Raw genomic sequence first — 24,119 nt, 5'->3', positions numbered from 1 at the left:
TCCCACCAAGAGTGTAGGAGGGTTCACCTTTCTCCACATCCTCGCCAACATCTGTTATTTCCTGACTTGTTAATTTTAGCCATTCTGACAGGTGTGAGGTGGTATCTCACTGTTCATACAGTTGATGCTCTTCTTCTCTTAGATTTCCTGTTGAGTTCGTAGGTGTTCAGAATGGTTTGATAAATATCTAGCTGAATTCCTGGGACCACACAAAATTTAGGTCTCCTACTCGTCTGCCATCTTGGAGCCCCTCCTCCACCACTATATTATATTATATTATATTTATTTATTTATTAAAGATTTTATTTATTTATTTGACAGACAGATATCACAAGTAGGCAGAGAGGCAGGCAGAGAGAGAGGAAGGGAAGCAGACTCCCTGCTGAGCAGAGAGCCCAATGTGGGGCTCGATCCCAGGACCCTGAGATCATGACCTGAGCCGAAGGCAGAGGCTTTAACCCACTGAGCCACTCAGGTGCCCCTATTTTTTTTATTTATTTAAAAAATATTTTTATTTATTTGAAAAAGAGAGAGCGCAGAGGGAGAGGGAGAAGCAGGCTCCCCACTGAGCAGGAAGCCTGATGTGGGACTCCATGTCAGGACCCAGGATCATGACCTGGCAGACACTTAACAGAATGAACCACCAGGCATCCTAAGAATTAAGCATTTTAAAGGTGCATCAGGTATGTTTACATCATTGTCATCATTGTGGGACCAGCACCAATCTCTAGTCTGCTTCCTGATGCCCCACTGAATGTGCTTGAGAGGACAGTTTTTGCTCACTTCTGAGCTTCCGCTTCCCAACGCTAACTTAAATTTTTTAACTGCTCAGTTAATTTTTTTGAGTGTGGTTGTCTTTAGCCTTTTAACATTTTTCACTTCATGCTGAAAGGTGATACAGCGTTATTTTGTAAGACGCTACAGAAAATTCATCTACCAAACCGAGCAGAAGTGAAATGCATAATTATGGTAAACAAAAATATTAAAGAACTTTAGGGTTCCACTTGTGAAAATTATAACTTAGAGATCACAAGAGCTCCAGATGAAAAGCCCACAAGGTATCTTAAAAGCTGGAATAGGCCTCATAGAGAGAGGGACTTAAGCACTGGGCACAAACTTTAACATCACAAAGGGGTAGTCTGGCTTAAATGGAAGTTTTTGATTGTGATGATTATGATTCCTAAAGTCACTTACATCAGAGTGCTTTCACTGTGGGCTAACTATGGGTGCATGTAAATAGGATGAGAATAAGGACACTTAAAAACAATAAAGGAGCTCTTTTGTTGTTACTACAGGAGATTTTTCTCTTTTGGAGACACCCCTTGAACTTGGAACCCACTGAAGGCTTAATGGTACTAGAATGGCTGCTCAGGATAGTGGAGCAGCCGTGGGACATGAACACATAGAAAGTTATTATAAATCATTCATTCGAGAAATGTATCCGAGCCCTCAGCAGGAGCCACAAATGGTATCAGGTGCTGGGGAAATCAAAGGGGAGCAAAATTTGCCCTTGTGGGTGTCCTCGGTAGGCTGCCCCAAGATGAGTTAAAAGTCATCAAAACCCAAAAGCTCTCTGCCTCCCCTTCAACTGCCTAATTTCACATTGGAAAGGAGAGCCTGTACTGGGAAGAAAGCTATTAACAGAGACTCCCCTGTATCTAAAAACCTTATCTGCATAATAGGGCAAATTTGTTTTTCAAAACGTCTCCTTTTGCTTTCCTGCTAATGATCTCTCTTCATTTTGTGCCCTCAGACCCCCTCCACCTCTCCCTAGCTCCTATAAACTTCTGTGTTGCCTCCTTGTCTTTGGAATTTCCACGTCTGTGTGGCTTCCCCTTAAGTATGCGATTAAATTTGATTTTCTCCTGTTAATCTGTCTCGTGTCAATTTGATTCTTAGTCCGGCTAGAAGGACGTTGAAGGGCAGAGGAAGGTCTTACTCCCCAATACCCCCCAAATTAGTCTCTTTGGTATAAGAATTAGTTTAGACTAATTTTATTTTATTTTATTTTTATTTTTTTATATATTTTTAAAAGATTTTATTTATTTATTTGACAGACAGAGATTACAAGTAGGCAGAGAGGGAGGGGGAAGCAGGCTCCCCGCTGAGCAGAGAGCCCGATGTGGGGCTCGATCTCAGGACCCTGGGATCATGACCTGGGCTGAAGGCAGAGGCTTTAACCCACTGAGCCACCCAGGTGCCCCTTATTACTTTTTTTTAAAGATTTTATTTATTTATTTGACAGACAGAGATCACAAGTAGGCAGAGAAGCAGGCGGAGAGAGAGAGGAGGAAACGGGCTCCCTGCCGAGCAGAGAGCCCGATGAAGGGCTGGATCCCAGGACTCGGGGATCATGACCCAAGCTGAAGGCAGAGGCCTTAACCCACAGAGCGACCCAGGTGCCTCAGTTTAGGCTGATTTTAAAGAAATAACAGACATAGGAAAAGCTCTGAAAACTGAGGAGAAGTTACCATTTGTGTACAGGAGGTACATAGGTTATTAAACTGTTCTTTTTCTCTTGTTAATCTGTTTTGTTTTTTGTTTTTTTTGTTTTTGTTTTTGTTTTTTTAGTTCAGGGGGTATCTTCTATCCCAGGCTTTGGTGGAAATAGAACATGAACTTGGTGAGCTTTAGTCTTTAAGGTTCATATCCATGAGAATCTTTCAAACATGGTGGCAAAAAAATGGATACCATTCAGTTTTCTCCCTGGGATGGGGCTCACTTTCCATCCTGGTAGCTTCCTTGGTACTACCTTCTCCTTTGAGAAGAAAACTAGTGAAAAGCTGGGGGATCCAGGTGGCACTGTGTGATTATATCGTTCATTTTTAAGCCTCACTGTCAAGTTTTAAACTTCCCATCTTTTCCTTGAACAAGAAATTGTTTTCAAAATAGATGTATTGTGTTGATTTGTTTTCCCTGGGGGAGACAATGCTTTCAGTGAATATGCTGAGTGTGTTCGATATTGAGGGTAAGATAAAAGCCTAAAACCTGGAGGCTGGTGTCAGTCTACCAGGAAACTACACTTTTCCACGCTGAATCACCCTCTCAAAGGGCTTCTGTGAGCTAGAGAAACCTCATCTCATGCCATAGGGGCCAAGATGTTACTACTTGTTATAATGGTCACTTCTGTAGAGAATTTAATGGCAAGAGGTTAATATCATTTGAAACTATCTAAATTTCTGGAGTTGTAATTTTTGAATTTATTTGCACATATATATGATTTATGTATTTATTTTTAGAGAGAGAGAGAGCACGAGCAGGAGGGCAGAGGGAGAGGGAGAGAGAATATCAAGCAGACTCCCCGCTGAGGAGAACCCTGTGTGGAGCTCGATCTCACAACACTGAGATCATAACCTGAGCCGAAACCAAGAGCTGGACGCTTAACCAACTGCACCATCCAGGTGCCCCCGCACAAGTATATGTTGTTTAAATGTCAAACTTGACAAGTATGAAGACTCAGAAGTAATTTTTTTTAAAAGATTTTATTTATTTATTTGAGAGAGAGCGAGAGGGAGAGAGAGAGTGTGTACCAGCAAGCACTGAGGGACAGTGAGAAGGAGAAGCAGACGTCCAAATGAGCAGGGTGCCGAACACACGACTCGACCCAGGACCCTGAGATCATGACCTGAGCCAAAGGCAGACCCTTAACCAATGGAGTCACCCAAGTGCCCTCCAGAAGTAATTTTCCACCCAGAATGTGACTTCTTTGATTCATACCAGGAAGATTTCTGATAGGATGAGAGTTATTTATTTATTTATTCATATTGACATACAACATATTATATTTTTGAGGGGTACAGGTCTGTGATTCATCAGTCTCACACAATTCACAGCACTCGCTATAGCACATACCCACCCCAATGTCCATCACCCAGCACCCCCATCCCTCCCACCCCGTCCCCTCTAACAACCCTCAGTTTGTTTCCTAAGATTGAGTCTCTTATGGTTTGTCTTCCTCTCTGTTTTCATCTTGTTTCATTTTTCCCTCCCTTCCCCTATGATCTTCCGTCTTGTTTCTCAAATTCCTAGTATCAGTGAGATCATATGATAATTGTGTTTCTCTAATTGACTGATTTCACTTAGCATAATACTCTCTAGTTCCAACCACATCATTGCAAATGGCAAGATTTCAATTTTTGATGGCTCCATAGTATTTGTGTGTGTGTGTGTGTGTGTGTGTGTGTGAGAGAGAGAGAGAGAGAGAGAAAGAGAGAGTATCACATCCTCTTTATCCATTCATCTGTTGATAGACATCTGGGCTCTTTTCATAGTTTGGCTATTGTGGACATTGCTGCTATAAACATTGGGGTGTATGTGCCCCTTTGGATCACTACATTTGTATCTTTAGGGTAAATACCCAGTAGTGCAATTGCTGGGTCATAGGGTAGCTTTATTTTCAACTTTGTCTATTTTTAAAGATTTTATTTATTTATTTGACAGACAGAGATCACAAGTAGGCAGAAAGGCAGGTGGGGGTGGGGATGGGAAGCAGGCTCCCCGCTGAGCAGAAAGCCTGATGCAGGGCTCGAACTCAGCACTGTGGGATCATGACCTGAGCCGAAGGCAGAGGCTTAACCCACTGAGCCACTCAGGTGCCCCTATTTTCAAGTTTTTGAGGAACCTCCATACTGTTTTCCAGAGTGGTTGCACCAGCTTGCATTCCCACCAAGAGTGTAGGAGGGTTCCCCTTTCTCTGCAACTTTGCCAACATCTGTCGTTTCTTGACTTGTTAATTTTAGCCATTCTGATTGGTGTGAGGTAGTATATTATTGAGGTTTTTATTTGTATTTCCCTAATGTCGAGTGATGTTGAGTACTTTTTCATGTGTCTGTTGGCCATTTGGGTGTCTTCTTTGGTCTGTTCATGTCTTCTGTCCATTTCTTTCTTTCCTTCTTTCTTTTTTTTCTTAAGATTTTATTTATTTATTTGACAGACAGAAATCACAAATAGGCAGAGAAGGAGGCAGAGAGAGAGGAGGAAGCAGCCTCCCTGCAGAGCAGAGGGCCCAATATGGGGCTCGATGTGGATGGAGCTCCATCCCAGGACCCTGGTATCATGACCTGAGCCGAAGGCAGAGGCTTTAACCCACTGAGCCACCCAGGCGCCCCTTCTGTCCATTTCTTAATTGGATTATTTGTTCTTTGGGTGTTGAGTTTGATAAGTTCTGTATAGATTTTGGATACTAGCCGTTTATCTGATACGTTATCTGCAAATATCTTCTCCCATTTGGTCAGTTGTCTTTTAGTTTTGTTGACTATTCCCTTTGTTGTGCAAAAGCTTTTCATCTTGATAAAGTCCCTTCTTTCCCTTGCCTTTGGAGATGTTTCTAGGAAGAAGTTGTTGTAACTGGGGTGGAAGACGTTGCTGCCTGTGTTCTCCTCAAGGATTTTGATGGATTTCTGTCTCACATTTAGGTCCTTCATCCATTTTGAGTCTATTTTTGTGTGTGGTGTAGGGCAATGGTCCAGTTTCATTTTTCTGCATGTGGCTGTTCAATTTTCCCAACACCATTTGTTGAAGAGACTGTCTTTTTTCTATTTGTCATTCTTTCCTGCTTTGTCGAAGATTAGTTGACCATAGAGTTGAGGGTCTATTTCTGGGCTCTCTATTCTGTTCCATGGATCTATGTGTCTCTTTTTGTGCCAGTACCATACTGTCTTGATGATTACCGCTTTGTAATAGAGCTTGAAGTCTGGAATTGTGATGCACCCAGCTTTGCTTTTCCTTTTGAACATTGCTCTGGCTATTCAGGGTCTTTTCTGGTTCCATACAAAATTTAGGATTATTTGTTCCATTTCTGTGAAAAGAATTGATGTTATTTTGATTAGGATTGCATTAAATGTGTTGATTGCTCTAGGTAGCATAGACATTTTAACAATATTTATTCTTTCAATCCATGAGCATGGAACATTTTTCCATTTCTTTGTGTCTTCCTCAATTTATTTCATGGGTATTCTATAGTTTTCATAGTACTCTAAAGTTATCTGTGAGTACAGATTCTTTGTCTCTTTGGTTAGATTTATTCCTAAGTATCTTATGGTTTTGGGTGCAACTGTCAATGGGATTGACTCCTTAATTTCTCTTTGTTCTGTCTTGCTGTTGGTGTATAGAAATGCAACTGATTTCTATGCATTGATTTTATATCCTGTCACTTTCCTGAATTCCTGTATGAATCCTAGCAGTTTTGGGGTGGGGTCTTTTGGGTTTTCCACTTAAAGTATCATATCATCTGCGATGATTGAGAGTTTGACTTTTCCTTTGCTGATTCGGATGCCTTTTATCTCCTTTTGTTGTCTGATTGCTGAGGCAGGATGAGAATTTTTCATGGCTTTTGAAACACATTTTCTTATTTTTAGATTTATTTACTTATAAGAGAGAAAGAGCATGATCAAGGAGAGGGAAAGAAGCAGGCTCCCTGCTGAGCACAGTGGCCAACCGAGGGCTCAGTCCCAAGACCCTGAGATCATGACCTGAGCAGAAAGCAAGCGTGGGATGTTTAACTGACAGAGCCACCCAGAACTTTTGCTTTTCTGAGTGAATATCACAACTCCATGGTTTTATCCCATACACTCGATGTTGTTTTTCTTCTGCTCTCCATTATCTTTCCTTAGTTCCAAGCTTCCTAAGTATAACTGTTTAACTGTTAAGAATGAAGAAGTAAAAAGCATGGTTGCACTTTATCGTTTGAAGGGGGCAGTATCTAAAGCAGGCGGTGGCAAACTATAGCCATAGGCTACATCCCACCTAGTTTTGTTAGTAAAGTTTCATTGGCACACAGCTGCAAACACTTTTTTTTTTTTTTTTTTTTGGCTATTGTCTATGGGTGCTTTCCTGCTGCAAGAGCAGAGCTGACTACTTGGAGATCCACAAAGCCTAACATTTTACTCTCTGGTGCTTCGAAAAATAAGTTTGTTAAAAAAACAAAACAAAACAATTTTGTTGGCTGTTACCCAAAAGGAGCACTGTAAGAAAACTTTACAAGTCTCTGGCGGGGTCTCAGTTTTCAAAATCTTTCTTGGGGGCGCGTGGGTGGCTCAGTGGGTTAAAGCCTCTGCCTTCAGCTCAGGTCATGATCTCAGGGTCCTGGGATCCAGCCCCACATCGGGCTCTCTGCTCAGCAGGGAGCCTGCTTCCCCCTCTCTCTGCCTGCCTCTTTGTCTACTTGTGATCTCTGTCAAATAAATAAATAAAATCTTTAAAAAAAAAATCTTTTTTCTATGTAATGAAGACATGCTCTTTAAAAGGTTCTAAAAGAATTCCTGACATGCGGTTCCACATTGAAAGACTACAGAAAAGTCTCTTTTCAACTTTAATCTTCAGCCACCTGGTTCCCTTCCCTGGAGACTGTTTTATCAAATTGTTCTGGGTCCTTCCTGCTACATACCAGGCAAAGGTGATTGTTTAACCATAATATTTAAGCAGCATTCTTATTTCAGATGAAGTTCTATTTCTCTCTTTAGCGAGGAAAGAATAATTAGGAATACTAAGGAAAAATGTGCAGGGGGAAGGTCAGTACCTGGTTCACCTTATGACGGATATTGTGTACACACTGTGGTCCCAGATTTCAATGCGGCAGAGAATACGAAAGACCTGCAGAATGTGGTCTAGTTGGGGCAGGGCCCTTCAAGATGGTGCTTGAACCGAATCCTGAAGGATGAGTAGGAGTCAAGTAGATGCATCTTTGTGTTAGAAACACTGGCAGGACTAGTCATTGGCTGCTCCAAACATTTCCCAAGGATGCACTTGAAACATAGTGAGCCCACTTCCTCAAATAACACTGCCCAGATTTGGATCATCTTGAAAATGATGAGTTCATTGTGAGGGCTCTCTGTCTTCTCACTAACAGGCAGAGAGGCTTTGGTGGTGAGAAACCTAGACTTTAGAAGAGCTCTGTGATCTTCTTTTCTCTTCCCTATTCTAACCCCAGCTGCTCTCTAGACCAGTGCTATCCAAAAAATAAAGTGTAAAATAAAATAAAATAAAACCTGAGCCACATGCATTATTTGAAATTTTCTAGTGGCCATATTAAAAAGTAGAAAGAAACAGGTGAAATTATATAGTAGTATAATAGTATATATATTAACTTTAGTAGTATAATGTTACATTATACTCTAAATATTATAGTAATTATACAGCACAGTTCTAGATTCTCTGTAAAGAGGATGTACAGATCTACCACTTGCTCATGGTAGAATCCCTGAGTATATGTCACAGAGCACAAGTATATATATTAATATCTCAATGCATAATGCATAATGGGTTATGCATATTTTTGTGTTTGAGATGTGAAGGGGTTTGGGACAGAGCTCCCCCCCCCCGCCCAGAATGTACCACTTGTGGCATGTGGATTATTTTGAGCTGAAGGCACTTGAGACCCTACAGACTCATGAGAAACATTTGTCCCTCCCTTCACCACAGAGAAGAATCTAAATTGGGAGCATCTTTCTCAGAATAAGGGTTATCAACAGAGATAAATTTTATCGGAGTGAGCCATGTGTATGGTAGGGCAAACATCTAATTACCAAACCTCTGCTCTTCTTATCACCCTGTGAAGTGCATTCATTTCCTCTGAATTCCCAGACACCTGCCCCCCTCTCCTTGGTTCAGAATGACACACAGACCTTACTTTGCCTGTCTCTGGAATTTCCATGTCTCTGTGGAGCCCCCGTATGTACACCTGTTAAATTTGATTTTCTCCTGTTAACCTGTACCATGTCGATTTGATCCTTAGTCCAGCTGGAAGGACCTTAGAGGACTTCTTGCTCCCCAACAAGCTGAAAGCAGTATAGATCAGTTGCATATGTGACTTGGTAGTCTGCCTTCTTGCTATTTTTTTCTGGTGGCTCCCCAGGTGCTCTAGCCCTACATTTGCCTCTGGATTTTGAGAAGGCACTTCCTTCTCTCTTCCATAGAATTTTCCAGATGCTGCACAGCATTCTTAAACAGAGAAAAGAATTAGTTGGGTTTGCCGTAGAACTTCTAGCATTTGTCACTCTACCCAGGACCATTGTAGGGGAAATTTACTTGGCAGGTCCTTTCAGATTCTCCTTAAGAACATTTACAAGTGATGAGCATTTTTTGCTTTCAGAGAAGAATAACATTGACAGTAAAATCTACTAATTGCCAGTGTTGTACTTCTACATTCTGTCTTTTAAAAAAATTATCTGAGTATAGTTGCTACATTAGTTTCATATGCGCAACACAGTGATTCAAACATTTTGTCATTGGTATCGATATAGTTAATAAAATAGCAGAGCTCCTGACAAGTTTCAGGTAGAAGCTACTGGTGATTAGCAAATTTGGCCCTTTTCATCATTAGGACGAAAGAAAATGGAACTATTATTTTTTATTAAAAAATTTTTTTAAAAAAGCTTTTCTTTATTTATTTGACAGATCACAGGTAGGCAGACAGGCAGGCAGGGGGTGGGGTGGGGGGCTAAGACTCCCCGCTGACCAGAGAGCCTGATCCCAGGACCCTGAGATCACGACCTGAGCCGAAGGCAGATGCTTAACCCACTGAACCATCCAGGTGCCCCTAAAAAAATTTTTTTTAAAGATTTTATTTATTTGTTTGTGGGGGAGACAGAGAGCACAAGCAAGGGGTGTGGCATGCAGGAAGAGAAACAGGCTCCCAGTTGAGCAACGATCCTGACATGGGACTCTATCCCAGGTCTCCGGGATCATGATCTGAGCCAAAGGCTGGTGCTTAACCGACTGAGTCACACAGGTACCCCAATAAAAAAAATTTTTTTTTTTTTTTTTTTGAGTTAGCTTTGCTAGTAGGGTGGTGATAGACAGTGACTTGGAGTCCTGTATTCAAAGAATTCAGTCTGATGTTAGGGGCATTTAAGAAGAGATTCATAGCCGAGTGACATCTGATTCTTTCGAGCGCTTCAGTGGTGAGATAGAATAATGTCATGCATCTTACTGGGGAGGTGATGACATGGAGGCAAGGCTTCCTGTGTTACTAAGAGAAGCTGCCCACACACGTGAATGTGTACAAGAATGATTTGCTTCCACCTGGAATGGAGTTGGGTAGATTTCTGGAACTGTGACATGTTTTATGAAGGGATTCTATAATAGCAATAATGGGACTTTCAGCTGTTGAATGAACAGCGGGAAATGCTACGCAGATGGGAATTTATTAAATTCGTAAATTGCACTAGCCTCTCTCTTCCCACAGCTCTCCTGATTCCAGGCCATTTCCGACTTGTTAATAAATAATTGTGTATTAGTGTAGTTCTTTTCGAATCTAAAAGAGAATAATGGCCTGCAGCAGATGGAGAGCCTCTAATGCTAATGACCCTATCAAAGTTGTTTTAAAATGTCAGTTAACAAAAGCAAACCATAATATTGGAGCAGAAAATCCTTTAAGTGGCTACCTAAAGGATGCCTTTCTAATGACTATGTAAATGATGTTTTCCTTAATTTAGGAGTGAGATTTAATGTTTATTGGACATTTGTTTTAAGTTTAGCACATCGTCTAGTCTGTTGATCTCAAAAGCATGTTTTGATTCAGACTAACCCCATTTTAAGTGCTCAGGAGTGGTTTTCTCTGGCATGCCCGACTCTGGCTGGGAGCACAGAAATGTGAAGAAATGCGAAGCTTGATGTCCACAATACAGCCTTAGCAAGAGTTTACATATAATGTGACTTGTGCCCTTAGTGATTAGGGGAATATGAGAGCAAGGCTAACCTTAACCTATGGTTCATATCTTGCAAAGCTGGGACTCACCAAAGTCAAAGCCCCCTTCATGGAGAAAATGGAGCTGAATTGTCAGAGCAAACCGTCTGGTCAGGGGAAGCTTCCATGGAAAAGTATTGACCTGAATTAGATAGGGGGCAGCCTCCCCTATAACAACATCCTCTTGATCAGAGTCTGGTAGTGTTTTCCTGCATCCGTTTGCTCTGTGTTTAATCTGGAGCCAGACAATATGGCTTGACTAGCTTTGGAATAGCAATTGTTTGCTTTTGGTCTCGCGGGTCTTGTAGAAACAGGCCAGCTTAACCCAATTCAACTCAGGCAGAGAGAATGCAGAAAGAGCATCAGAGGAAAAATAACATATAACCTAGAATATCACATGGAAACATAGCACAGCTCAGGTAAATGCTCGAGGTGTTTCTATTTTGTTTTTATCTTGCTTTCTTTGGTTCCTCCATTGCAACTTCATTCTTATGGCACCCATAGAAACTCAGGAAGGCAACTGTGATAGCTACTAACTGACTAAACATGATAGCTACTAACTTCAGGGGTTAAGCTACTTAGAATTTACATCCTAGAAACAAGGCTTATTATGAAGGCCAAACTTGCCCTTGGTGGGATTCCACACCTGTGAGAAAATGCAGGCGACCCATTCACGGTAATGTATTTTTGTTCACGCTAGAGGTTTTCTTCAGCAAAGAAGTAGGTAAATATGGTGGCATATACTCTTCACGTGACTAAAAATGTCGTCTTCTTCTTCTTCTTCTTTTTTTTTTTTTTTGGTAAGACATCTCTTTTGTTTAGCAGAGACATACCGGGAAGTGTCCTTATTATGCAAGGGAAATGTGTTGCCAAAAACTTCTTAAGCCCTTTTGCTATACCTTATTTAACTTAAGAAATCTTACTTTATCCTTGGTTAGTCCAAGGCACCTGATTTTCTTTTAATCCCACCCCAAATATTTTCTTAAAAAGGTATAATAAATCCCTGAAAACTTGACAGTGCTGTTTGGTACACGTGTTCATGTCAAATTTCTACAAATGGCATTGTGCTACAATTCTTACTCGTATCTTCCTGCTGTTGTTCAACACCATGTTTTTAAAGTCTCTCATTTAGTTCATTGCTTTGGGCTGCTCCAGAATAGCCTCTCATCTCCATCCATTACACGTAATTACGTATTTCTTGAATTGCACCCACCTTCCTGTTACCACAAACAAGGCCGCACAGAATCTTCCTGAACGTGTACCCTTATGGAGGGCAGAACTGCTGGGCCATAGGAAATAGGCACACTTAATTTTGCCAAAACTGGCCAGGTTGCTTTTCCGGAGAGTGGCTATCGCAGCCTGTCCACATTTCCATCGGCAGCCGAGGAGCGTGTCAGTTCCCATGGTACCTGCCAAGTATTTATTATTCACCTTTTTTATTTTTGCCCATCTGATACGTGCAAAGTGGTATCTCAATGTTGTTTTGATATTTCTCTGATTGCTGGTGATGGTAACCATTCTGGTTTCCTCCTTTGTGGATTGTCTCTTTTTAATCTGTGGGGTTTTTTTTTTTCTCTTTGACTTCCTGACTTAAACAAATATATATGTGTGTGTGTGTGTGTGTGTGTACACACAAATATATAATAGCTTTATTGAGTTGTAATTTGCATGCTGTAAAATACACCCACTTAAAAAGCAATTGTTAGTGGGTTTTTTTTTTAAGATTTTATTTATTCATTTGACAGAGATCACAAGTAGGCAGAGAGGCAGGCAGAGAGAGAGGAAGGGAAGCAGGCTCCCTGCTGAGCAGGGAGCCCGATTCGGGGCTCGATCCCAGGATCCTGGGATCATGACCTGAGCCGAAGGCAGAGTTTAACCTACTGAGCCACCCAGGCACCCCAAGCAGTCGTTAGTTTTTAGTATATTCACCATGTCATGCAAGCATCACGACAATCCATTTTAGAACTTTTTTGTCCGCCTCAAAAGTGACTGTTCCTTTAGCTCCAGGAGACGCATTTAGGTTGGGCGCTCCCTGTAACCTTGTTGGTTGCACCGGTCTTGACAAAAGGTCCATGGACTCTGGTTGCTGGAGCCCTGGTTTCTGCTTTCCACAGCAGGGCTCAGCGTCCCTTCAGTGTGCGAGTTTCCTCAGTGTCCTGCCCACAAATTCTTCCACAGTGCATGCCTTCCCTTCGTGCTTGTCGCCTGCCTTGGTTTCTGTTTGCCTACAATTAAAAGAATCTAAACTAAGTCAGAAATTTGTACCTAGAAGAAGGATTTTGCAAGGAACAGACCCTAGAATGTGGAATTGATGGAGTTGTAGTGGGTGGCAGAGCCGCCCCTCCCATCCCCCGTCTTTTCTAGAAGAAAGGGCAGCAAAACTGTTGATCAGACTATGATTCATTTCCTCTGGGGGCTGTGTACCTCACCGGTAAGATGTCTGAATGCTCTGCAGGGTGAGCTGCTTCTCTGCCTTTCTTGAGGTGCTCTGAGAGAGAGCGGTAAACTTTGGTTCAAGAAGAGAACAAGGCTCGTGCAGAGCTCAATTAAGAAAGCAGACAGCCGGGTGCCTGGGTGGCTCAGTGGGTTAAGCCTCTGCCTTTGGCTCAGGTCATGATCCCAGGGTTCTGAGATTGAGTAACGCATTGGGCTCTCTGCTTGGCAGGGAGCCTGCTTTCTCCTCTCTCTCTCTGCCTGCCTCTCTGCCTACTTGTGATCTCTCTCTGTCAAATAAATAAATAAAATCTTTAAACAAACAAACAAAAAGAAAGCAGACAGTCTGGCCAATGATCTGATATATCTAAGGTCTATCTGTCATGCCCCCCAGGAAGTGGGCTGCTAGGATGGTACAATGCTTAGCACCATTCTCACATGGGGCTCTGGAAGACACTGGGTGAAGGAAATTCAATGGGCACAACCTCAGTTAATCAAGGACCTCTTTTCACTGCCAGAGAAGCAAATTGGCAGGTGGACATTTACAGGAGATGGTCCGGGAGGACTATGTCCATGCTTGAGAAGTTGCTTTACTTTTTGCCTTTTTATCAAACATTTTTGGTCTCTCTCTGCTCATGTAGTATATCAGGTATCATCCAGGACACAGAATGCAAGACCACGAGATGCCACATCTCATCCCGCCTGAGTCATGGACATCACCAAGAGATACTTGACTTGGCAGCTCGATGGGAAGACTAGCTATAATTTTTAATGGTCTCCTAATGGGGAAGGGGGGTGGGGGTTCAGTCCTTTCTTGGTTTTATGTGGAGTAACTGTATTATGTTAAGTGGTAGTATTTAAAAAATTTGAGCATAGGATTAAAGGCACATGCACACATACGTGTATGTGTGTGTGTGTGTGTGTGTGTGTGTCCATGCACCTAAACTACCAAAGATACACTATGGTATACTTTTATTATTTTGTCCTCCCAGAGCAGAGAAGAAAACTGCATTAGTCAGGTTTCTGCTGTGATAACACTACATAACAACTAACCCCCCATTCCCAGTCCCCCACCCTCTCAATGGCTTACAAGAATAGCACTTATTTCTTACTCATGGGTCTGCAAATGGTTGTGGCTTTGCAGCATTTGGCTTCTAGCTGCAGGTTGGTTTCTGGTCTGCTCTATGCATCACTAGTGGATACTCAAGGCATGTTCTTCTCATTGCCAATGGCAGAAGTACAAAAGAGGCCAAACCAAACAGTGTGAGCACAGTTAAAGACTCTGCTTCAATTCTGTTAGCAAAATCATTGAGGACTGGGATTTATTCTCTGCCCACAGTAAGCCTTCTTACAGGAGGGGAAGGAATGAAGAATTGAGAATAAATAAATCATTCTGCTGCTCCCTCTTCTTCTCAGAAATCGGGCATGTGGTTTAAATGTGTTTTCTCTCTCAGAAGATTACCTTATTATCCATTCAGTTGCTCATGTTAGAAGCCTATGATATAAGAGAGGGCCCAGACTGGGAAGAGAGGAGCATTTGTTTAATTTCAGATATATTGAGCTCAAGGGGAGTATGGGATAGAGAGATGACAAGACTCTTGGCTATCTAGACCAGAGTCAAACCATTCTGGTTGTTTATGTTCCCATTCAAGCTCCTACAGGTTTTATAAATGGGGCTACTGATGAGTGTTACTAGTTTCTTAAAGGCCTCTCCACTTAGGTGTCCTTATGATGTAACTCTCGTGAAATTATTCTGGATTTTGAGCTGAAACATGTCCTGGTCCTGGCCTTTCATATATAACTTTGCGAATTCCTCAAGGTCAACATCAAGGTTTCTATGTGAAATTACCATGCAGATTTTTGTTACTTCAGACAAGTTTTATGACTGAAGGGCATTAGCAAGTAGTATTTTTCAATCTAGAACTGCTTTAGTCCACCATTTGTAAAGATTCTCCTGAAAAAGAATTTTTTGTGCTTGTGTAAATACACTTGAGTCATCATATCATGTGCAAATTGTCTGTATTGATTAATGGTCTCTTGTTTGCTTCCTTTTGCTTGTTGTATTTATAGCTCGCATTACTTATAATTGTTGGACAACATAATATGGACCAGATGGCTTTATTATTCTGTGTTTCACATTTTGAATTTTAAATGTTGTGTTGGACTGTCTGTCAGTGGCCAGCTGTGTCCTGGAGGAGATATGAGGCCAAAGCATAGTTCAAAGATCCCAGCCCAGATTCCATGGACAGTAAGAGCTGTTGAGGTATTACATTTGAGGTTTCCTCTGGCCCCTCTATTCTTGGAAATTCGGACTGGAAGGCCAAAGGGGAGAGAGAGGATGTGTATCAAAGGCTTTCTGAAGCACTCAGCTGGCCCATGATTGCATTGTGTTTGAAAAGGTTTTTTCCCAATAAGCTCATAAAATTTATTATGCGTTAGGTATATTTTGTGTGTATTATGTGTTAGGTATATATTATGTGTTAAGTATAGCTACTAATATTTTAAGATAAGTGTATCAGTCAGGGGCTTAGCAGGAAACAGGTGATATACTCAAATAGGATGATTGAAGAATGGTTACGTAGAGACTCTTTACAATAGTATGGGGGAAGGAATTGAAGAATAGTTACATAGAGACTCTACAGTGAAGTAACATCAATCTTTTCTGGTCTCGACTTCAGACTAAAAGATTATTTCTTCGTGGGTCATGAGCTTACTGGCTTTTGTACTGGAACTTACCTCATCAGCTCTCCTGGTTAGAGACTCGGTCTACAGACTCGGACTAGAATTATACATTAGCTTTTCTGGGTTTCCAGCTTCTCCAACTTGCTGACTCATCCTGCAAATCATGGGACTTACTCTCCATAGTCATATGAGCCAATTCCTTATAATAAACTGTTTTCTCTCTCTCTCTCTCTCACACACACACACACACACCACACACACACCCTGGAAACCCCTGACTAATATATAGGGCAAGGCAACAGGGGTTGTGACCTTTCTTAGAGGGACACATAGATAATCCTAACCACCAGGGAGAGGGGGGGAGCTAGGGTAATAAACACCTAAATCTTACCTTTCTCCCTGGTGCCTCCAACTAATTGAACTCACCTGGAATTTACAGCACAAGAGAACCAGTTGATTCAGGCTTTATTATAAAAAATTTTTTTTTAAGATTTTATTTATTTATTTGACAGACAGAGATCACAACCAGGCAGAGAGGCAGGCAGAGAGAGAGAAATACAGACATCTCAATTTTTAAACATGGGCAAAAGCTTTGAACGGGTACTTCATAAAAGATGATCTCTGAGTTGCCAATAAACATAGGAGAAGGTGCTCAGCTCATTAGTTCTCATTAAGACACAGTAAAAAGCCACTCTGTACTCTCCAAATCCTAGGGCTGGAAAAACTAGTGTTAGCACTGATGTGGAGCACCAAAAACTTTTATTCTATACTGGTGGTCATGTATTTTTGTACAATTGCATTGGAAGATAGTATCTACTTTCTAGTAGTATGATTATATAAAGTAAAGTTGAACCTAGGCATAGCTATAATACACAGCTCCATTCCTAGGTATATACCCAACAGAAATGGCTACACATGTTAATAATAGCATTATTAATCAGAATCAAATACTGAAAACAGCCTAAATGTTCATCAAGAGTTGTTTATCTATGCAACAAAATGAATGAATCTAACTATGGAGAAGAATGAAAGATACTAGATAAAAAAGAGAGCATACTATATGATTCTGTTTATATAAAATACAAAAATCTGCAAAACAAATTAATGGTAATAGAAGTAAGAATAGTTACCTTCAAGGAAGATGATGACTTTGAGTGAAGATACTAGGGGCATCTGGAACTAAAAATATTATCTTGTTCTGAGAGTGAGTACATGAGTAAATTCAGTTTGTGGAAATTCACTGAGGTGTGTACTTATGATTTCTGCACTTTTGGGATTTATATAACACTTTTTAAGAACTATCTTAAAAATGCCATGTGTTTGGAAATCAACAAAAACATGTCAAAATAATCATGAGTAAAAAAAGAAATCGTGATGGAAATGTAACTTAATGACAATATTGCATATTAAAACAGGTTATGTGGTTCTATAAGGGAAATTTATAATCGTTAATGTTTACATTGGAAAAGAAGAGAAGCTTAAAAATATGAGTCAAGTGCCTAAATATAACACTAAAACCTTCTTTTTTAAAAAAAAGGATTGGGACGCCTGGGTGGCTCAGTTGGTTAAGCAGCTGCCTTCGGCTCAGGTCATGATCCCAGCGTTCTGGGATCGAGTCCCACATCGGGCTCCTTGCTCGGCAGGGAGCCTGCTTCTCCCTCTGCCTCTAGCCTGCCACTCTGTCTGCCTGTGCTTGCGCTCTGTATCTCTCTCTCTAACAAATAAATAAAATCTTTAAAAAAAAAAAAAGGATAAAAACAACAATAAAAATAAATGAAATAGAAAATAAAAATACAATTTAAAAATTCAAAAAAAAGTTGGTTCAAGGAAAGAAAAAAAAGAGAGAGAGAAAGCCACAAACAATGTTTAAGGGTGAAAAAGGAGGACATAACTACGGGAAGTCCAACCATATCCAACTGTACAGTTCTGTTTTGTTTTGTTTTTTAATATGTTATTTTGGAGGGATGGAGTGTCCAATGATGGACATTGGGGAGGATATATGCTATGGTGAGTGCTGTGAAGTGTGTAAGCCTGGCGATTCACAGACCTGTACCCCTGGGGATAAAAGTACATTATATGGCTATTAAAAAAAAGAAATAAAAAAATCCCCATTTTCACGCTGACTGGATGGCATTTATTTATTGTTTTTAAAAGAACTCACACTTACCTTCCATTTCAGAAACATGTTCTAATTTTCCATTTATTCAAAACACCTTTTCTTTTCCATGAGTATAGATTATCAAAAGGTGACTGCTATTATGTTTGGTATTTATGCCTTTTATTTGAATATCTGAAAGTGCTATTCATTTTGTTATGTAATTTAAGAAGCAAATAGTGCCCATTTAGTTAACCACTTAATAGTCTAAACATTTCCAACATTTCTTCTTTTTTTTTTTAAAGATTCTATTTATTTATTTGACAGAGAGAATTCACAAGTGGGCAGAGAAGCAGACAGAGAGAGAGGAGGAAGCCGACTCCCTGCTGAGCAGAGAGCCCGATGTGGGGCTTGATCCCAGGACGCTGGGGTCGTGACCTGAGCTGAAGGCAGAGGCTTAACCCACGGAGCCACCCAGGTGTCCCCATTTCCAACATTTCAAGTGTGTTATTTTGAATATGGAAATTCTTCTGGCTCTGAGAATTACTGAAAACCTCTGCTTTATGATTAGGTTGAAGAGAAGGAAAAGTATTAAAATTAGACTAACCAATTTTACAGGTAACATATAACAGACATGTGTACTTTTTTTTTTTTTTTAAGATTTTATATATTTATGGGGCACCTAGGTGGCTCAGTGGGGTAAGCATCTGCCTTTGGCTCATGTCATGATCTCAGGGTCCTGGGATCGAGCCCCCGCATCAGGCTCTCTGCTCAGCAGGAAGCCTGCCTCTCTCTTTCTCTGCCTGCCTCTTTGCCTACTTGTGATCTCTCTCTCTGTCAAATAAATAAATAAAATCTTTATTTAAAAAAACCCTTTATATATTTATTTGTCAGAGAGAGAGAGACAGTGAGAGAGGGAACACAAGTAGGGCAGAGGCAGAGGGAGAAGCAGGCTTCCCACTGAGAAGGGAGCCCGATGTGATGCGGGCCTCGACCCCTGGACCCTGAGATCATAACCTGAGCCAAAGGCAGATGCTTAATCTACTGAGCCACCCAGGCTCTCTGCATGTGTAACTTATAAATCTGTTTTACATCATTGTCTCTTTTACAGATGCGCCTTTCCAGCTTTTGATCTCATCATGTAGCAAAAACATGGGGGACAGGTTTTAGATTTGAATCAAATTCTCTTCATAATTTCTGGATGAATCAGGATTAGATGTTCATCCAGAATTATTTAGCAGTTACTAATGAAGCTGCTTGGGTCTCTAATATCCTCCACCACCTTTCCCCCATTACCTTGATGCTTAGAGAGGAAAAAAGACTACTTTCAAATAGTTAAGACTCCTAATGAGTAAGAATGAGCAAAAAATGTTACCGACATTATTTTCTTTACATGTTTTAGTGAGATTTTGGTCTAGTGGAATAGGATGACAGATGTAGCTCCTATTTATTACCTGAGTTTCCCCAGAGATGGTTCTGGAAACACCAATCGGTTTGCACCCTTACCTGCAACAAAGGATGTTTGGAGATGAATCTTGCCACTGAGAGAAGAAGAAGGCAAGAGTGTCGATTAGTTTTCTCTGTCTCCAGTCTGATTCAACAATCAACTGCTCCTCTGTGTTTTAACCTCTCCTCTCTCTTGCCAAACTTTATTTAGAGAAGTCAGCGGCCCTCCCAGAAACCACATAACTGTGGAAGATAACTATTTGGGGAAATTATTTTTCTTGATACCTGTATCTAAAATGAAGCGGATATGAGAACATGAGGGGAAAGTCTAAATGTGGTTCGTTTCAGGGACAGGATGACAGAATTAATTTTCAGTGTATGTTAATTTAAGCAAGATGTAAATTGGTTCTAGTCACACAGTTGGAATGGGGCTCCGTTGTGGCAGTGGGTGTCAACCTGAGGTACACATTCGAATCACCTGGGGTAATATGGAAAACTCTAGTGTTTCAGCCCAACACTTAAGAAGTTCTTACTCAGTTGGTCTGGGACTGAGCCTAGGTCTGGGCCTTTTAAAAACCTCCTTAGTGATTCTAATATGCAGCCAATATTGTGAACACTGTTTTGGGGAAATTACCAAAGGTATAGGAGGATCAGATTTTTTTAACAACGTGTGAAACACAATCAGCAAGATTTGGCAAGGGATTGCAAAATGATGTGTCAACAAAAAGTAGTAGACATTTATTTTGATTCATCTTGTTAGGGAACAACCAGTGTCCAACTCGTTACGTTTATGGGGTTAATTTTTTTTTTTAAGATTTTATTTATTTATTTGACAGACAGAGATCACAGGTAGGCAGAGCAGCAGGCAGAGAGAACGGAAGAAACAGGCTCCCTGCCAAGTAGAAAGCCCAATGCGGGGCTCAATCCCAGGACTCCGGGATCATGACCTGAGCCCAAGGCAGAGGCTTTAACCCACTGAGCCACCCAGCACCCCTGGGGTTAATTTTTCTAAATTGACCTTTTCATACCAAAATAATATTTCCACCAAATGAGGAAGAGTGCCATTATCTCACCTGTGTTATTATTTGAAGTCATATCTTGATCTTCCAAAATATAACAGTTTAGGAAGACCTGACATAGCATGATCAGCTTTTATTTTTTTTATTTTAATTTTTTAAAAAATATTTTATTTATTTATTTGCCAGAGAGAGAGAGAGATAGAGAGAGTGAGAGCACAGGGAGGCAGAGTGGCAGCAGAGGCAGAGGGAGAAGCAGGCTCCCCGCCGAGCAAGGAGCCCGATGTGGGACTCGATTCCAGGATGCTGGGATCATGACCTGAGCCAAAGACAGCGGCTTAAGCAACTGAGCTACCCAAGTGTCCCATGATCAGCTTTTAGATTGTGGAGCCACATATGTCCGTCACTGCTATAAGGTGATTTCTGGAAAATGTTTCATGAAAAAAATCTTTGGGTTTCATTTCAGTCTTAAAGTTATAATTCGTATTGGAAAACTAAGGTCATTAAACCTTTGGGATTTATTCAGTTGCTCATTTATAGGGTATAGGGAATTACAGATATTTTCAGTGCCTACTAGGCCTTTCATTTTCCTCAGTTTCCAAAACAGTTCTGCTTAATAATGTGCAGATAAAGCCAGGATTAAACTCATGCTTTTGATTATTCTTGATTATTGTTTTTTAACTGACATATTACATTGGCTTTATTCTTGTCACTTTCCTCTGATGCTCCAATTATCTAGGCACCAAAGATCATAATGAAATAACAAGAAAGGAGAATGTTAGAAGATCATCTGTATAACACAGAACAACAGCGGGTTGACACGTATGATAAAACTAGCTTTCCAACCTGGGAATGAGTCTGCATGAGTCATAGATCCTTCTTTCCTATGAGAAGTTGAGTCAAATTAAGAACAAAACAAAACAAAACAAAACAAAGATGGGGGAAGATGCCGGCTGGTTCAGTTGGTAGAGCTTGCAATTCTTGATTTTGGGGTTGTAAATTTGAGCTCCAATTTGGGTGTAGACATTACTTAAAAATAAAATCTTAAAAAAATAAAAAAGAAAGAAAAAAAGGATGGTTTATCAGTTCAGATTAGTTTGACTGTAACAGAAGCTCCCAATAGAGCTTTGTGCTTCTCAGTTTGAAGCCCTGGAGGTGGACCTTCCAGGGCTCGTGTGGTGGTTCTGGTCCACAAAGTCTCCAGAGGCTCTGGCTGCCTCCAACTCTGCTTTCTGCTTTTCCAGGGGTATGGCCCTTATCCTAACAGTTCAAGATGGGACTAGAGCCATCATATCAACATGTTTAACATCAGGATGAAGGGAGAGGTGATGGGAGGCAGGCTGGGGGAAAGAAGGAGCAAAGTTGAGCTCTTGCTCTTAAGAAAGATCTTCAGATAAGATCACATGATGAAATCACATTTATAGCTCACCGGGTAGAACTTAGTCAATATGGCCAACCTAACTGAACAGGAGTCTGGGAAATGCAGACTTTACCTGGTGATCACGGATCCAGCTGAAAATAAGGAATCATAAGAGGGAGACAATGGACGTTAGGGGTTAACCAACAGTCTGTGCTCTAAGTGGCATATGTTGGATTGGATAGTCTCTGAAAAATTATTTTCTGAGGTTGACTTCTGCTCCACAGACTTTTATTTTCTATCAGAGACTCCTCTGTACATATCATTACTCTTCAGTTACTTTTCAAGTGTTCTTCTCTGTCTGCTTTTCTGTGGGACCACCATGGGATAAACAAATAGAACTCCATAGAAATCAAACTTAAAAGGGACCATCCTGCAGAAAAGTGTACATTTTCATTCTAACCTATTCCTTCTTCACATAGACAATTTATTTTGTTGTCTTACGATATTTTTATTGGAATCTTTCTAGGACTGATACCACAAGATGGAACAGGTGATAACCCAAATGGAGGGATTTGAGAAATGTCACTAAAGGCCTTCCTACAAAAAAATAATCCCATAGCTTTTCCAACACATCACCTAAGATCATACCATTAATAACACATTGCTTTTGAGATACATTCGTTAGATTACTCCTTTCTGCCCGTGGACGCCACTGAGTAAGCATCGTTAAAGTCTCCCCTCCCGCCACTGTCATGTCTAAGTCAGAGTCTCCCAAAGAGCCTGAACAGCTGCAGAAGTTCTTCATCTGAGGTCTGAGCTTTGAAACAACCGATGAGAGTCTGAGGAGCTATTTTGAGCAATGGGGAACACTTACGGACTGTGTGGTAATGACAGATCCGAACACCAAGCGCTCCAGAGGCTTTGGGTTTGTCACCTATGCCACTGTGGAGGAGGTGGATGCAGCCATGAATGCAAGGCCACACAAGGTGGATGGAAGAGTTGTGGAACCAAAGAGGGCTGTCTCAAGAGAAGATTCTCAAAGACCTGGTGCCCACTTAACTGTGAAAAAGATTTTTGTTGGTGGCATTAAAGAAGACACTGAAGAACATCATCAAAGAGACTATTTCGAACAGTATGGGAAAATCGAAGTGATTGAGATCATGACTGACCGAGGCAGTGGCAAAAAGAGGGGTTTTGCTTTTGTAACATTGGATGACCATGATTCTGTAGACAAGACTGTCATTCAAAAATACCACACTGTGAATGGCCACAACTGTGAAGTAAGGAAAGCTCTCTCTAAGCAAGAGATGGCTAGTGCTTCAACCAGCCAAAGAGGTCGAAGTGGTTCTGGAAACTTTGGTGGTGGTCGTGGAGGTGGTTTTGGTGGGAATGACAACTTTGGTCGCGGAGGAAACTTCAGTGGTCGAGGTGGCTTTGGTGGCAGTCGAGGTGGTGGTGGCTATGGTGGCAGTGGGGATGGCTATAACGGATTTGGTAATGATGGAAGCAACTTTGGAGGTGGCGGAAGCTATAATGATTTTGGCAATTACAACAATCAATCCTCAAATTTTGGACCCATAAAAGGAGGCAATTTTGGAGGCAGAAGCTCTGGCCCTTGTGGTGGTGGAGGCCAATACTTCGCCAAACCACGAAACCAAGGGGGCTCTGGTGGTTCCAGTAGCAGCAGCAGCAGCTACGGCAGTGGCAGAAGGTTTTAATTACCATCAGGAAACAAAGCTTAGCAGGAGAGGAGAGCCAGAGAAGTGACAGGGAAGCTACAGGTTACAACAGATTTGTGAACTCAGCCAAGCACAGTGGTAGCAGGGCCTAGCTGCTACAAAGAAGACATGTTTTAGACAATACTCATGTGTATGGGCAAAAAAACTTGAGGACTGTATTTGTGACTAATTGTATAACAGGTTATTTTAGTTTCTGTTCTGTGGAAAGTGTAAAGCATTCCAACAAAGGGTTTTAATGTAGATTTTTTTTTTTTTTGCACCCATGCTGTTGATTGCTAAATGTAATAGTCTGATCATGACGCTGAATAAATGTGTCTTTAAAAAAAAAAAACACATTGCTTTTGAAAATACAAAGTTTTGGGGGGGAATTATAAAGCACTGAGCTCTTTTTAGCTGTTTATAGCTTAATACAAATTAGTTCATTATATACATGAGATGGAGCTGGAATAGGAATTTTGAGAGGGGAAACAAAGGGAAATATAAATTAGGAACATGACAGGAAGACCTAGGTGAGGCCACAACGTTTCCCCATCCGTATCTCCTAAGCATCCCCCAATCCAGTGTAGACAATTGTTTTCTACTGAAATATAAGGACAGTGGTGGGAGTGTTAAAGAAGATTGCCAAAAGAATGGGAGATGGCAGAGCAAAAAAGACAAATATCAC

The 24,119-nt window shown here is 41.0% G+C and overlaps 1 protein-coding gene across 1 annotated transcript; it reads left to right on the top strand.

Annotated features, from left to right (window-relative positions):
• Nucleotides 1-1,360: 1,360 nt before the first annotated feature.
• LOC116583491 (heterogeneous nuclear ribonucleoprotein A1-like) lies at nt 1,361-23,461 on the top strand. The gene is made up of 4 exons (XM_032331560.1): nt 1,361-1,525; nt 10,877-10,910; nt 18,293-18,298; nt 22,527-23,461. Exons 1-4 carry the CDS (start codon nt 1,361-1,363, stop codon nt 23,432-23,434), a joined length of 1,113 nt encoding a protein of 370 aa, XP_032187451.1. The 3' UTR covers nt 23,435-23,461.
• Nucleotides 23,462-24,119: the final 658 nt, after the last annotated feature.

This window comes from Mustela erminea, chromosome X, assembly GCF_009829155.1.
Source record: "Mustela erminea isolate mMusErm1 chromosome X, mMusErm1.Pri, whole genome shotgun sequence".
Lineage (NCBI taxonomy): Eukaryota > Metazoa > Chordata > Mammalia > Carnivora > Mustelidae > Mustela > Mustela erminea.
Note: the sequence above shows the minus strand (reverse complement) of the source record. Positions and strands in the feature narration are given on the sequence as shown.

Excerpts from the sequence above, each read along its gene's own strand:
- LOC116583491 (XM_032331560.1), top strand. The coding sequence starts at position 1,361 with ATGGCTGCTCAGGATAGTGGAGCAGCCGTGGGACATGAACACATAGAA. Across the intron at positions 1,526-10,876 it reads TGCCCTTGTGGGTGTCCTCG|AGTCTGGTAGTGTTTTCCTG; the intron begins GTAGGCTGCCCC and ends CCTCTTGATCAG.